The sequence below is a fragment of the Lagopus leucura genome, unplaced genomic scaffold (genome assembly GCF_019238085.1).
Source record: "Lagopus leucura isolate 7727_CA_CO unplaced genomic scaffold, USGS_WTPT01 Super-Scaffold_100004, whole genome shotgun sequence".
Taxonomy (NCBI): Eukaryota; Metazoa; Chordata; class Aves; order Galliformes; family Phasianidae; genus Lagopus; species Lagopus leucura.
The window spans coordinates 64,857,082-64,871,739 of record NW_024962264.1 but is presented as its reverse complement, the minus strand read 5'-3'; the positions used below and the strand labels follow the sequence as shown (position 1 = coordinate 64,871,739).

At 42.9% G+C, this 14,658-nt stretch overlaps 1 protein-coding gene across 2 annotated transcripts in view; it reads right to left on the bottom strand.

The window, feature by feature from the left end:
- Positions 1 to 371: 371 nt before the first annotated feature.
- The window catches only part of KDM3A (lysine demethylase 3A), a 29,600-nt gene continuing 15,313 nt past the window's right edge, over positions 372 to 14,658 (bottom strand). For both annotated transcript variants that reach the window (XM_042870981.1, XM_042870982.1), the window contains exons 11-25: positions 13,932 to 14,146; positions 11,193 to 11,345; positions 10,987 to 11,082; positions 10,512 to 10,639; positions 8,264 to 8,450; positions 7,814 to 7,983; positions 6,775 to 7,011; positions 6,205 to 6,376; positions 5,228 to 5,318; positions 4,957 to 5,087; positions 4,238 to 4,357; positions 3,984 to 4,123; positions 2,596 to 2,772; positions 2,379 to 2,513; positions 372 to 1,924 (exon numbers count right to left, since the gene is read on the bottom strand). In XM_042870981.1, the coding sequence (XP_042726915.1) occupies positions 1,844 to 1,924; positions 2,379 to 2,513; positions 2,596 to 2,772; positions 3,984 to 4,123; positions 4,238 to 4,357; positions 4,957 to 5,087; positions 5,228 to 5,318; positions 6,205 to 6,376; positions 6,775 to 7,011; positions 7,814 to 7,983; positions 8,264 to 8,450; positions 10,512 to 10,639; positions 10,987 to 11,082; positions 11,193 to 11,345; positions 13,932 to 14,146 (2,233 nt within the window). In that variant the 3' untranslated portion in view covers positions 372 to 1,843. The remainder of the gene's footprint in view (positions 1,925 to 2,378; positions 2,514 to 2,595; positions 2,773 to 3,983; positions 4,124 to 4,237; positions 4,358 to 4,956; positions 5,088 to 5,227; positions 5,319 to 6,204; positions 6,377 to 6,774; positions 7,012 to 7,813; positions 7,984 to 8,263; positions 8,451 to 10,511; positions 10,640 to 10,986; positions 11,083 to 11,192; positions 11,346 to 13,931; positions 14,147 to 14,658) is intronic.

Genomic DNA, 14,658 nt, shown 5'->3' with positions numbered 1-14,658 from the left:
AAACAGAGGCACAGCCCACAGCAGCCCCAATGCTTCTGGTTGGGGCCCAGCTTTGAGCAATGAAACTCAAGTGCTCCTTTTCTGCTGCAAAGCAAACAAGAGCTGACTGAGGGCAATTTGTTTCTTATCATCTTCACAGCTCAGAAAGGAAAAACACCTGGAAAGTCAGTGACTGGCAGTAGTTGATAGGTGGGGTAAGACAAGATTATGTAACAGCAGTAGTAAGGAAATCCAAAATCTATCTTCAACAAACGGGTCTCAGCTGTATGTGCACATGTCTGTGTGTAAAATCAGTGTGACTCATTACACTCCCTGGGTGCTAGGATACTGCATGCCAGCTCCCCACACATCTTCCACCCAGATCCAAGAAAGGCAATTAAGCTGCTTTATTTCATTTACTTGAAACTCGCAAGAACGAATACTCATCTGAAACACAGCCTTGGCTTGAAGGGTTCTTCATTGCTTCAAACACAAAGTGACAAGTGAACATGGTGTTTCTCGCTGCAGGAGGCAGACAGAGCAGTGGCTGCTCTAGCTCAGGTGTTTTCTGCCAGCTAGAGACCTCAGCAAGCAAAGATGGAGGGAAGTTCTCACTGAACAGAGAGGTGTTCAGCAGACGTCAGGGCAGCAGCAGGAGTTCAGTGAATGGGAACATCTGTGCACACTGAGCTACATGACAGTGCCTGCACTGACCCCCTGTGCCTCATGGCTGCTCCCAGAGGAGTTGACATTGAGTTCACAACGACTTCTGGCTCACAAAGCTGCCCTGGACCTGGCTCAGCTCAACTGCTGTCCTTTGTGTTTCAGTGCTGGAATAGAAAAGCTGATTTTATTTTAGCTTATCTTGGTAGATGACAGATGCATTTCTCCTCTGCTTGTTTTTACAATTTGTGGTGTCTTCAATCTAAGTAATTTTAGAGCAGTGTGCTTTTTAAGACGGAAGCTGCAGAACTCATTCAATGCAGACCACAGTAGCAGCTGAGAAGCAATAATCTACCTAGGCCACATTGTGGTATCCAAAAAAGGCTACAAACAGATCACTGAATTAAATACAGAGCTTTCAGATACTTTAAAAAAAGTCTATGAACAATATGATACACAATTTACTTTTGCATTTCAAAGCACTGCATCAAATTCATTGCTTTTTAAAGAGTCAACTGAAGAAGCTGGGCAAGGAACAGTATCTGAAATAGAAGAATTTTATGTAGACCATTCAGTGTTAAAAACCAGAGAATCAAACGTAAGTTCAAATTAAAGATCAGTTTCAAACAGAAGACATTTGATTAAAAGTTTCTTTTAACGTTTAGAAATTTAAATACATTTACCTAAAGATGGTTAATCTCCATCTCTATGTTACTATACAATAGCTTAAAGCTACTTTAAATGCTAGTTCTATGTTAATGTGAAGTTACAGAACCGCATTCTTAGTTAACATAAATTGGTTATTAGTTGGGTGACTCCGTATTTCCTCCCACCCTGAAATAAGTTTTAAAAATGGAGCTTTACAATGTCTCAGATAATAGTTTTCAAATGAGTAGTTTGGAATAATTCCCGACAGTTCTATAGGAGGTATTTTGTACAGTTTGGAGAGCAACTCCATATAAAGTTCTATTGCAACTGAGCATTCACAGTATGCCACAGTCCATACATATTACTACATATACATATCAGGTTTGTAAACATTGGAAGAATACACAGAACATAGTACCACAATCCTCTGGTACTGCTGAAAGGAAGATGAGGTAACATTCATATAATCTCAAAGTCCACAGAGGTCCTGACTGAGTAGTTAAAACAGCTGCCAGCGCTTCTGTTTTCATAGTGTGTGTTAAGGCTTTCTACTTTAAGATCTGCTAAGGCTGGATTCGTTCGCTCTCAATATCCCAACTGCATCTTTAACAGCGTGGTATATGACATTCTTCACCTAGGGAGGAAAAGAAGGCGTTCAGTTTGACAGCCAAGCAGCGTGGGTAGGGCAGATCAGAAGGCCCTGACACACAGCTGCAGATTCCCACCTTCTCTGCACCCACGAGCACAGAGGTGCTTCTCTGCCAGAGCCCCACTTACATCACTGAGCTGTGAAAGCGAGGCGCAGTGCTAACGGGGGTTAGCTGAAATGCAGCAGCCTCACATTACTGTGGGTTCAACCAGAGGAAGAACAGCACAAACAGGAGGTAATGCTTCAGAGCACTGTCAGAAGGCCTCCTCTAAAGCACTCAACACGTGTAACATTAAAAACAGTTTTTCCAAGGTCCAGTGCAACCCAATCAGAACTGGAAAGGTTGTATGGATGGCTCAATCTGCAGGGATTTGGTGAGGGTTTTTGTTTTTTAAAGGGAGAAAAGGGACGAGGCTCTCCTTGAGCACAGGAAACATACCTGCAATTTATCTTCATGGTTTGTATGCGTATGTGACAGATACCTAAATTCCTGAGTGAGCCAGAAGCAATGCTTGACGTGCTCTGGGGATACAAAGTCTTCTGCAACTTTAATACAACTGTACAAATTATGAACCTGGAGAGAACAAACAAGCATTAGCCATGTATGCAAAGTCTGCCCAAGTGGTCGGGCTGCAAACAGTGCCACTGGTCCTTGCCTGGTGCGGAGCTCCTGCTGGAATGAAAACTACATCTCCTAGAAACTGTACAATAGCCCAGCCTTGAACTCCATACTCCTGGTGAAGGCGTTTTCTTAGAGATCGATCCAAGTACCAACTTTGATCATGAATGGGATCGTGATCTACAGGATTTTCTTGACCTTGTTCTTCAGCAACCTGAAAAGTAGGGAAAGAGGCTTGTTACAACACACCAGTCCTGCAGGATGACCAAGATGTGCACGGTGTTGCATGTGCATGCATTCCACACCGAGCAGCTTGCACCACGTGATCAGATACAAGAGTTATACGCAAGATTTGGATTCTTTACTCAGTTCTTGTTTGTCAAGGCTACATCACTTCATTTCCACTTGCTTCACAAACATGCTGCAAAGGTGGATATGGTACATTAAAATCATTCCAACGTACACAGGAAAGAAGAAACGGGGTCAAAGTGACCCATGCTCACAACAGGAACTTGTCATACGTGAGATCATTTCTCTTACACTACTCTAGCACGTAACTGGACAAGACCGAGTGCCAAATGCAGCAGGTGCCTGCCCTGAGGCCTGCACTACGCACTGTGCTTGCTGACCAAAACAGAGCCTGCTAACAAGAGCTCCAGAAGTTACTAGTCAGGGAGGCATGAGGACTTCATACAGGAAAACTGAGGGGCAGGAGGATGTGGGGACCAGATGTCTGAATCTTAGGAGTTCATTTAAAAGGAGATGAACGCCTTGGTTCTATCCTGAGAGAAGCTGCAGAAAGTCTCAGGCCTGCAGGGAAGTATGCTACAAGAGACTAAGAATCAAATCACAGCTGCTTATAAAATTCACTAGCAAGTTTTATCAGATACAGTATTAACAAAAAACAAAATCTTAACCAAATTGGCTGTAGCTCCTCCAAGCTGTTGTCTAAGACAGTGCTCAGGCCGACAAGGCCAACAGCTGTTCAGACCATTCCATTTATTCTTTTAAACATTGACATTTTTACTTTTAGTGAAAAAAAGTCCCATTTCTGGAACTACCAGGAACTCTTGACCACCTGTGGTAAATAGTGAAAGGAGCCCTTTTTGATGCAGTATCACCTCTTTCCTTCCTCAGACCCTTTCCCTCCCATGGAAGCCACATGAAAAACCTTCCTTTCTCCCTCAGTCTAAACCTGAAAGCTATGGAAAGAAAAACAGTGTAAGAACATGAAAGAAGGGAGACTTCATAAATGACGTGACCAACATTTCCAAAGACCACCTCATGCACATGGTTAAGGGTCTAAACTGTGTTTGTGTTGAAACTGGAACAGGAAGAAGGTCAAAAAAAAAAAAAAAAGCCCAAGGATTTGTGTTTACAAGTCTGCATGGGCAGTAAAACAGTTTTTAAGAAGGAGCAGCCCACCTTTTTGAGGAACTCCCGGATCTTCTCTGTGTCCTTAGCAGCGTAGATGTGCCACAGAGCTCCAGGTTTTTCTCGACTTTCAGTGAAACGCTTAATTGTCAGCTCATCAGAATCTCCATCTTGTATGGTCTTCAGCACTTCTGTTAAGAGAAAACACAAGCAGTTACACTACAGAGACCTTTCCACCAACCACATCTGGACCACAGCTTTCTTGGAGGGAAACAGTTCCTCCAGAACAAGAGAAAAAACTTCACCTTCTTCTTGATCAGCCTGACCTTTGGGGATCCCCACATACACCATAACATTGGCTGCATCAGACACATCCAAGTGGAGATTTGTTGTGCCATATTTTCTATCTTCTGGTGTTATTAAGCCTGAAAAAAAGCACCCACTACATTAGTGAGATAAAGAGAAATCTTCTGCTACTCTAAGCAGAGCTACCCAAAAAGCCCAGGCAGCTTTTACTTTCATCAGCAAATTCCTCCAGGCAGCAGTTTCTTTTTTTTCCTAGGACTTTGCAGCATCACCTTTGTATTTTGCCAACTGTTAAGTTCACAAGCTAACAAACATCAGCCTGCACCTCCACCCTGCCTGTGTGATACACGAAAACCACATTACTGTTACCAGAGGGTTTCTGCAGCAGTTTTGAATAAAGAATTCTCAGTAACAGTTTCTCCTTCAGCAGCTGCTACAGCATTTTTAGGCCAGGATCTCTTTAGTGGCCATGATGAGCCTTAATGTTTGAAGTGTCTTTTGAATGACAACTTATCATAGGAAGAATCTATTTTTTTGTTTTCAGAGCAAGCTTCGATCCAGAAGCCAGGCTGGATGGGGCTGTGAGTAACCTCATCTAGAGGCAGGTGGGGCAGAGGCAGGGGGTTGGAACCAGATGAGCTCAGACGTCTCTTCCAAGCCAAACCATTCTGATTCAAATACACGGGCAGAAAGAGCCATAGTCTGACACATTCCTTACCGTAGGCGTTGTACATCTTAGGGCCCAGGTCTGGTCGTACAAAATAGTTGGGAAGTCGAGAGGCAAGGTTGAGCTTTCCACCTCTCCTAGTGTACTCTGGCAGTGGAATATTTTTCATCAAATCATCAAACCTAAAGAAATACAGCACAGTTCAGTGTTAGGCCCCGTGATCAACGGCTTTTGATGAAGCAGCTGTCAAAATGTAACCGTATTTCTACATTTTATTGCTTTGGAAGCACAGCACACAAACAGTTTCTTGGCAAATTCATACCGAGAAGGCATCATATCTCTGAAATCTTCTCCTGGAGGCCAATCTTTAAGCTTCAACACCATTGGCTCTCCTTCTTCTGTTCTCAGGCGGCCTATTGTCAGATGTTAACATGTCAGCTTATAAGAGCTTGTACCACTCACACTGCAACTCATCATGAAATCCCAATCTTATTTTACAGCCACGTTCACTCTGCAACTGTTCACACAGAACCGAAGGCACGCAGTTCACTTGACACCACGGTCAGGTATTACTGCCTTGAGAAGCGTGCTGTGACAGTGCAGAGCTTTTTGGATTAAGTACAGTGTGAACTTCAGTGGCTCCCCTCCCTAAGCACCTACCACAGCTTAACTCAGACAACCGTCCTGCATCTGAGGGCAGCTAATGGTAAAACCGAGCTCAAGTAACACAAATGAGAGGCACGAACAAGCCTTCCAGCTCCCAGTCCTCCTGCCTCAAGTACCAAATCCCCAAAGTTTCCATCACACAGATGAGGCAGGACCTCCAGCTGCCAGGCAAGCATTAATTCTGGAAAAAGTTTGTTTCTAGAAGCAAAAACGCCAAACCTCATGCTCACCTCCCCAAACCTCAGGAACACCTACAAGTTTCAACAGCAAGATCTAATTACCTTCTGAGTATCAACCACACACAGGTCCTTTTGTTTTACCTGCGTGGGTTAAAGCCGACAGGTGAACCAATTTGCTAAGATCCCCAACTTGTTCAGAATGCTTTCCCAAAAGAAAAAAGCAGCCAAACATGCTGCTCAGAGATGGTCCTCAACACAGCTGACAACATTTCCACTAACGCCACCATCCCTTGAGCACACCTGGTGAGAACACAGGGCAGACACTCTCTTCAGAGACAAAGCCTGGAACATCTTTTATTCTGCTCTGTGCTGCTCAAGGATGGCAATGTCATGCTAGAGTAAGATTACCATTGCTTAATATTTTACCCACTGTAAAGAAATTCACACTGCTTACTTGAAATATCTTCAAACCCATCCCAGAAATCTCCTACAGTAGCGCCAGTGATGATTTCATTGGTCCTGCAGTTAACCAGGTCTACTTCCTGTTGGCCAAACTCTTTCCTGAAAGACTCGGGTCTCCAGAGGTCTGCATTTAATTTGTGATGCACTCCTGACACCATTACAGGCTGTAAGGAAAAAGACACCCCAAAGAATCATCAAAAACTTCTAATTCTAACCACCCATGAAACGTACCAAACATTGAAACACGGGCACTCTGCAAACATCCTACTATAAAGGATGAACGCTCTGCCATACAGGAATCACACCATGCATTTGTCCATTCCTTATTCCAAGCTCCAAAGCAGCATTTTATTTTTTTTTTAATAGAGAGCTATAAGTTCAGCACTGTGTTTGGGAACTGATTTTAAATAATCTGTATCTTTTTAGCTAAGGATTTCAGTGTTCAGGTATTACATATTACGGAGTTTCAGTGTTGCTTATGGTTGCAGAAAGTTTGCACCTGCCTTTCAAGTAAGAGATCAAAGCACACGATGAGAAAATGGCAAGAGGAGATGTTCACTACCTGTCCCTGCTTCCAGCACTCTCTGAAGACGTTCCAATTACTCTCATTGTTGGGATCTTGAAGACACAGCAAGCGGTTATCACATAACCAGTAATGAGGCGTGTCAAAGCCCATTATTGTAGGCTTTATAGTCAGTCCTTGTGGCTTCTTAGGCATGTCTGTCACAGTTCTGTTTTGCACCAGGGAAGCAAAAATGTCATCGAGGATTTTGGGTGTACTCTTGAGTCCATTGTCTGTCTGGTTTATTAAAAAAAAAGAGAAAGAACAAAAAAGTTGGTGTGTTTTTCTGTCAGTGTCCTCCGCAATCCAAAGATGATGTACTTAATATTGATGAATTTATATATCTGCCACTTCCAACATTTTCACGTCAGCACACAATCGTGCAGAGAAACAGAGGTCTGCAGAACAGCTGCTGCCTAGAAATTCACTGCCATTAAAGGTCAGTGTCATTTCTGATAACATCTGCAGCGTTCTGGCAGCACGCAGTTCCACTCCGATTTCAGCAGCACTGCAGAAAGGCACTGAATGCTGCACGAAGGAAGACTTCCTTTATATCAAAGGACAGAAATGCAGTTTCACCAAGGGACCCCAAGGACAGTATTTTATCCCATTTCTTTGGGGCTGTACCTGTTCCTGGGCTGTAACCTGCTCTTGCAACTGAAGTGAATTGGTGTGCAGGCCAGGCACAAGTCAGTCACCCACCCTCCACAGAAGGAGGTTTCAGATCCCTCTGTAAGCTCCTTGATGGTTCTTTTAGAGATTAGATGCTAATCAATGCACCTGCCAGACATTATGCTGAGTAAATTTGTCAGCTTCATCACCTGCCTCCCAGCCCCTCACTCAAGCAAGACTGACTGAAAGCACTACTGAATTACTATTCTAAAAAGCACTGCAACAGACAATGAATTAAACCCTTTCTCCCTCCAAAGGAGAACAAAGTATTGGCTACTGTGACAAATGCCTGTGGTAACTGATTGCAGCCACAGAACAGCAGCCTAAGCCTGGTATCAACACAAGCCAGTGCAGAGATGTCACATACCTTTCCTCCAGAAGAATTCAGGAGATTCCGCAGGAAACCCGTGTTGTTGTTGCTCACAGGTGTTAGTATTGCACTGTTGAATGTCTGCAGGGCTGCAGCAGGCTTAGCTAAGGTAGGGAGTGTCTGAAGAGGTTTGTTTTCATTCTTGGAAATGGGTACGAGAAGTTTCTCTGCAATGAGGAAGAAAAACATTTGAAGAAATACAGCGAGGAGGAATCTGAACCACAAGAAACATCCTTCAAATCAAATCCAAAGCATATGAGATACTCGCATAAATATACACATATGAACATGCATACGTATGTGCAGTATGCATATGCTCTGCAATAGACTCACTGAACTCCATTCCAGTAGGCACTGTGTCATCCTCAAAGATACTGCTGGGCCCTGGACATGTTTTTCTAACAAACAGCCACAGAAGGGTTTGCTTCTCACCAGTTCTATACATACCTTTGTTTTCTTTATTCACATTTCCACTTGTTATATTTGACAGCCAACTTAATGAAGGAGAAGTGTTTACTGAAGCAGTTTGTTTACTTCCAGCTGCTGGTTTGACAGGAGGATCGTGTGCAGGGACCTGTGGGCTCAGGACTAAGTTGTTTTGCTGAAGGCTGGTCCTCTCTCCAGGTGCCAAATTCTGAAAAGCACAAAGTGAGATCCTGATTAAATAAAAACACACCAATCAAGGAAAAACAAGCAACGTTCTTTCAAAATAGAATAAAGGAAGCGCTGCCCTCCTTTAAATAACCTCATCTCCACAAGAGGTCAGCATTGCATCTTAGTACTGAAAAGATCCAGGAGAAACCACGACTTCTCAACTTCAAGAGCTTACGGAGTCCATCTCTCTTCATGATAAGCAAAGAAAGCTGAGTTTCCCAGATGATTTTCTGGGATCGCTTTGGAAACCAAATACAATTTTAGTAGCTGCTTCTTGGTGTTCTAGTAGTAGATTATCATAGAATGGCCTGGGTTGAAAAGGACCACAGTGCTCATCCAGTTTCAACCCCCTGCTATGTGCAGGGTCACCAACCAGCAGACCAGGCTGCCCAGAGCCACATCCAGCCTGGCCTTGGATGCCTGCAGGGATGGGGCATCCACAGCCTCCTTGGGCAACCTGTTCCAGTGCGTCACCACCCTCTGTGTGAAAAACTTCCTCCTAATATCTGACCTAAACCTCCCCTGCCTCAGTTTAAAACCATAATGTTCAGGGCTAAGCTGGAGGTCCAGTTTGCTTGTTTAAAACATGTAGATAGAGCACCTAAATCTCTATCCTCAAGTGGCAAAAATCTACCAGCTTTAAAATAGAACTGCATGTGAGTGCAGCTGTGGCCAGAAGCAGCCATGCACAGAACCCTCAGCAATCTCTTAGGCAGCTGAGTTACTCATTTGGAGCTGCTACGTTGCCAGGCTAACCAAAATGACTTCTGTGGCCTGGGATTTCTGCATGGCTGGCTATATTCCACCTTCCTGCTCAAAACTGTCCAAACAAGAAGTCATTATATGCATTTATTACTGCTTTATTCTTTATTTCACATCTTAGTGACTACTGATGCTTGGTAAGAATCCTGAACACGACACAACACAAGTCTCAAACTTCATTAAATAAGTTATTCCCATGTGTCACAGCATAAAACAAAATTCTCATTTTACAGAGAAAGAGGTATAGAGGACATTCTAAGAACCTAAGACCCAAGTTAGGTCAGTCGTATGCTAACTTGAACTACATAACCACCTTCCTTGCTCTTAATATCCACAATATTCCACACCTCTTACATGGATTACCAGCCAAAAATCAAGTTCAGCCTGCTTCTTGGACTCAAAATGTATTTATTCTCAAAATAAGTTTATAAATAAGCATATGTAAAAGACACTGATTTTTGTAATGCTGCAAAACTAGGCCATTAACTTGCAGTATTTTTTACTTTCCAAAATACATACATCTAATTACATACTGCCATTCACAAAATGAAAGCCTTCTTCATTTTCTCATAGCAATTAGAATTACTTACTGAAATAAAATCACCAAGAAAACCCAAACTTTATGATGTTTCTTTGCTTGTTAATAAAATAAGCAACAAACTTCCTACCAGAAGAACTTTCCTGCAGAGTAGGCAGTGCTCCTCCATACTGCTCCAGACCTTGCCACTTTATCCATATTCAGCTCTTTTATACATTCCAGAACTTTCCTACCCTGCTCATTCTTTTAGGTGCTGCACATAAAAGGCTGGATGTTGTGTTGAGGGACATGGTTTAGTGGGAGCTACTGGGAATAGGTGAACAGTTGGACTGGATGATCTTGAAGGTCTTTTCCAACCTTGGTGATTCTATGATTCTATGATTCTATACATGCTACACCTCCAGGACACAAGGGCTAGCCTGCACTCCCAGCCATTACCCCATCTCTGTTGTTAAGACTGAGAGGACTTGAAGTCTAATCCTATGTTTTGACTGAGGAAATAGAGAAACAGCCAAACTCGCTAACATTTTAACATTTTTCAATAGGTTACTCATCCAGTTACCAGTTGTCAAAAGAACCAAGTAAGACTTCCCCCAAAAGTGAATACCAAACAAAAATCCAGCAGTGGTCAGGACTGGTGTGCTTGTGTCAGTTGCCACTGGCTTCAAATACGGCTACACTGAGACCAACATGTGGGTATTTCAGCTACACAGACAGCAGTGAGAGGCAATGCAGCAATACCTGTTTTGAATCCTCCTTTAGAGTTGGCTTTGACAGGGCCTTGAACTGTTTATTTGCACAGGGGCAGTTTGCCTTTATTCCCCATTTTGTTCTTACGGAGTGAACAATATCACCAACATCATAGAGTGCTGAAGGGAAAAGAGTAATTAATGAGCTTAATTAATTAGAACATTCGGCTAGTTTTAAAGAAGCTGTGCATACTACTCAGCTAAACAACAGCAAATAACAGTTCACCTTCAAACACTACATTTTGCTACTGCTTTGTGAAGGTCAAGATAATGAAACAAGTAGCAGGCACACAGGCTGCTCCAGTTTAGGAACTTAAACCTGTTGACAATACCATTAAACTTTGGTTAACCTTAAAACTAAAAAAACACCAAAAACAAGAAGCCACTTAGTTTAATATCAATAACATAGAAAAGACAGCAAAAGGCTGCAACTGTCCATCAGTCTCCCAATCAAATCCTTAAAATACCTCTTCCAGGAATTATCTGTGTAGGCATTAGATTCTCCGGTTCGTGCTCCTGCCCCTTCACACATTTAAACCAGGAGAAAGTATCCGAGTCATCATCTGTAAAACACAGTCATTACGTGGTGTTTGAGTTGCCAGCTGTACCATCACATCACAACACAGGTCCTTCCCACTCTCCCCTTGCCTGAAGCAGCAACATGCACTCTCACCTTCATGTATGCCTTTTTTCCTCATCCTGTAGCAGTCCACACACACGCCGAAGCCACACTTTGAGCAGACCCAGTGCAGGTTGAAGATGGTGGTGTCACACACATCACACATCTCTCGAACTCCACGCACTGCACGCTTCCAGGCTACTTGTCCTGTGGGAATTGACACAACAGGCCAAGTGTTAGTTTTAATTAACAAATTAAATGTTGAATCGCTTCATGTAAGAAAGGCTCAGCCTTGTTCTCAACTGAACTCCCAAACCAAGTCTTTGCAGTCATAGATTCAGAAGAAGAATCAAATCGTACAATGGCCTGGGTTGAAAAGGACCACAGTGCTCATCCAGTTCCAACCCCCTGCTATGTGCAGGGTCACCAACCAGCAGACCAGGCTGCCCAGAGCCACATCCAGCCTGGCCTTGGATGCCTCCAGGGATGGCGCATCCACAGCCTCCTTGGGGAACCTGTTCCAGTGCCTCACCAGCCTGTGTGTGAAAAACTTCCTCCTAATATCTGACCTAAGCCTCCCCTGTCTCAGTTTAGAAAGAACATTCAGGAGAGTCTAAACTATCAAGATCATTTCACTTTCTGTGCAGCACTATTATTCCTGATATGCACCTGACCACATTAACATGCATACTGCTGACATTCCCTCAAGTGGAAATTCCACAGCTGTCCTAAGAAATCCCTAAGTTGCTATTAGCAAGACAGACTCAACACTTAGCATGCTACAAACAGCTTGGATTTGTCCCCAGAATGGCCAGGGTTGGAAGGGACCTCAAGGATCGTGAATCTCCAACCCCCTGCCGCATGCAGGGCCACCAACCTCCACATTTAACACTAGAGCAGGCTTTTAAGAAGTTTCCTACATCTTACAGGTGTGCATCAGACCTTCTCACAATAGTTACCTTCTCAGTTGTTCTTATTTGTGCAACTGACCACTGGTGTTTATGTTATCACATACCCATAATATATCATCTTCCCACTCTCCAAGTCACTCTCCCAAGTCATTTTCTGTTACAACTGCCTCCCTTCAGGCTCTACCTAACACAGTCTCACTCAAAGGACTTTTTTGGCATTAGCTCCTCTGTTGCTAAACAGTAGCAAACTCTTTCTTCACACTCACTCTTCCTGCCTCATACCTGGGGGTCCAGAAAGAAGGAGCTCACCAAGATGCTCTACAGAGTGCAAAAACATTCAAACACCTCTCCTCAAGGAGGGCTATCTGAGCAAACAAACCTACATTTTGGCAGAGCTCAGTTGTCAAAGCCAAAGCCCTTAGGAAAAGGTGTAATTTGAACAGAACTCCGCCAAGAGAAGCTTACCACAGCTTCAACTCCTACACCAACTAAGTTGGTAAGTTGGTAAGAGCTGAACTGTTCAAACAAAAGAGTATCTACACCCCAAAATACTGCCTCCCTACCCAGGGCATTACAAACATTTCCATTTTCATGACATTGAGTTCCCTTACTTTCAACAACTTTCAAAGTAAGCTTCCCTTACTTTTCAACAATTATGCCACAGTTATAAACAAGCACAGAGGGAATTTCAATACATTCAGCTCCTTTGAAATCAACTCCAGAACTGACACGCGAACTTTATAGGTATGCTAACAAATGCTTCCTCTGCTAATAAAAAACACCTCACATTCTTAATTTTGAGGGGGAATTCACAAAATTACAACCCTCTGAAGTTGTTTTCATATTCCAGCCTGTACCGTTCTTTAGCTCTTCGTACTTCGGCTTCACAGGCCTGAGTGTTTTCTAGCTGAAGTGAAATACAGAGTTTGCAGATTCCAAGTAGTTCAGGGCAGGACCTCACAGCAAGCATTTCTGAAACATTTAACAAGTCCTCCTTTCTGCTTTTAAAGGTAGTCAGTCCAATTAAGCTTTTCTCCTTCCGTTCACAACCTTGCAGTGACTGGTAAACCAACGTGATCCTTATGTCAATACTACCCAGAATGCAGAAGACACTGGGAGGCACCTTTCTAAGCTGTATGGCTTCTGTCATGTAGTTACAAGCCAAAACAAAACCGCCGTTATTTTAAGATCCATTCCATGTTGAGAAGTGGTTATGCAAGTTCACAATGCCTCCCATTTAGTGGCTCATGTTCAGCTGCAGCCAAAAACCTGTGTTCTACCATGCAAGGTTTGCCCTGTTGGCACTGATGGAGCTCTGCAGTCAGTTACCCCCTCAGTAATACCTCTCTGGCCAAGCTCCAGCAGGGCTGTGTGCAGAGCTTCTTAAAACAGGCCCATTGCAAACTGACCCAATGCTTTTGGGTGGAGGGAAAGAATTATTTCTTTCTTTACACTTCACAGGTAGCATTGTTGGGGCTGGTGCACAAGTAAAAGCAAAGCAATCCACCAAAATCAAGAGGAAAGCATAATTTCACTCACATATTAAAAATAGATGGCAGGCAGCTGCCTGTTACTTTAGCTTTTCTGTTCATTTAAGACACTTCATTTCATAAGAGAAATGCACTTCCCCTTCAACAGGATATGTAGCTATAAATTGAGAATTATTCTGACAGATATGAAAGAATTATGTTCCCTTCCATAAAGAAAGAGCTGTTAGAACTAGTTCATGCTAGATCTTAACCTTCCTCTGAGAACAGAGGGCAACACTGAAGACATCAATGACATTTCCAAATGCTTACAACTGATTTTCACACAAGTCAAAAGCCTAAAGTTTCACATGGAGTTATTAAGGTAGGGGTGATGTAATACAAATTGATCTTACTGTGTGGTTCAATTGTAGACATAACTTCCTTTTCAGATATCACCAGCTGACAAAAGTGGTCTCCAATGTTGGCCAGGATATACTTCGCTGTGTCCAGATCCAGGCCAACAACATTTTTGGATAAAGGCAGCCACAGGCTAATAGCCTCAGGATCATACTTATTGGGAGTTAAGAAGCCCTCCTCACGCAGTATCCCATGCTTATTGAACTGCAGCCTGTGAAATGAGCAGGGAAGAAAGAGCCATCACCTCAGATGTTCCATGAGTTTGTATTTCCTCCCACGAGTCAATGCCTACACTGCAAACACGGACACCATGTGTCAATAGCTAACACAATGGTTGCAGAGAACATGGCTAAACATAATTGTCATAAATGCTAGGCATGCTTAAGATACTGCCTGTTTAAAAAGCATTACTAAAGAAACTGGTGGTTTGGGTCGAGATAGTAAGGTACATTTCTTAGGGATATTTTTATTCATGCAAAAATTATCAGGTCAACACCATTTGAAAATTGCATTTCTATTAAGGATCGTATGCAAAGGAAGTGACAATAAAAGCTTCATCTAGAACAAGCCACAACTCACAGAAGAGAATATAAATACAGTGAAGAGAATATGAATACATTGTGTTCTTAAGTAACATTTACAAAACTACTAATGTAGCTGCCAACAAGATTTCAAAGAACCAATGCACCTCCTACAGCAAAGCTTGAATAAGACACATGCTAT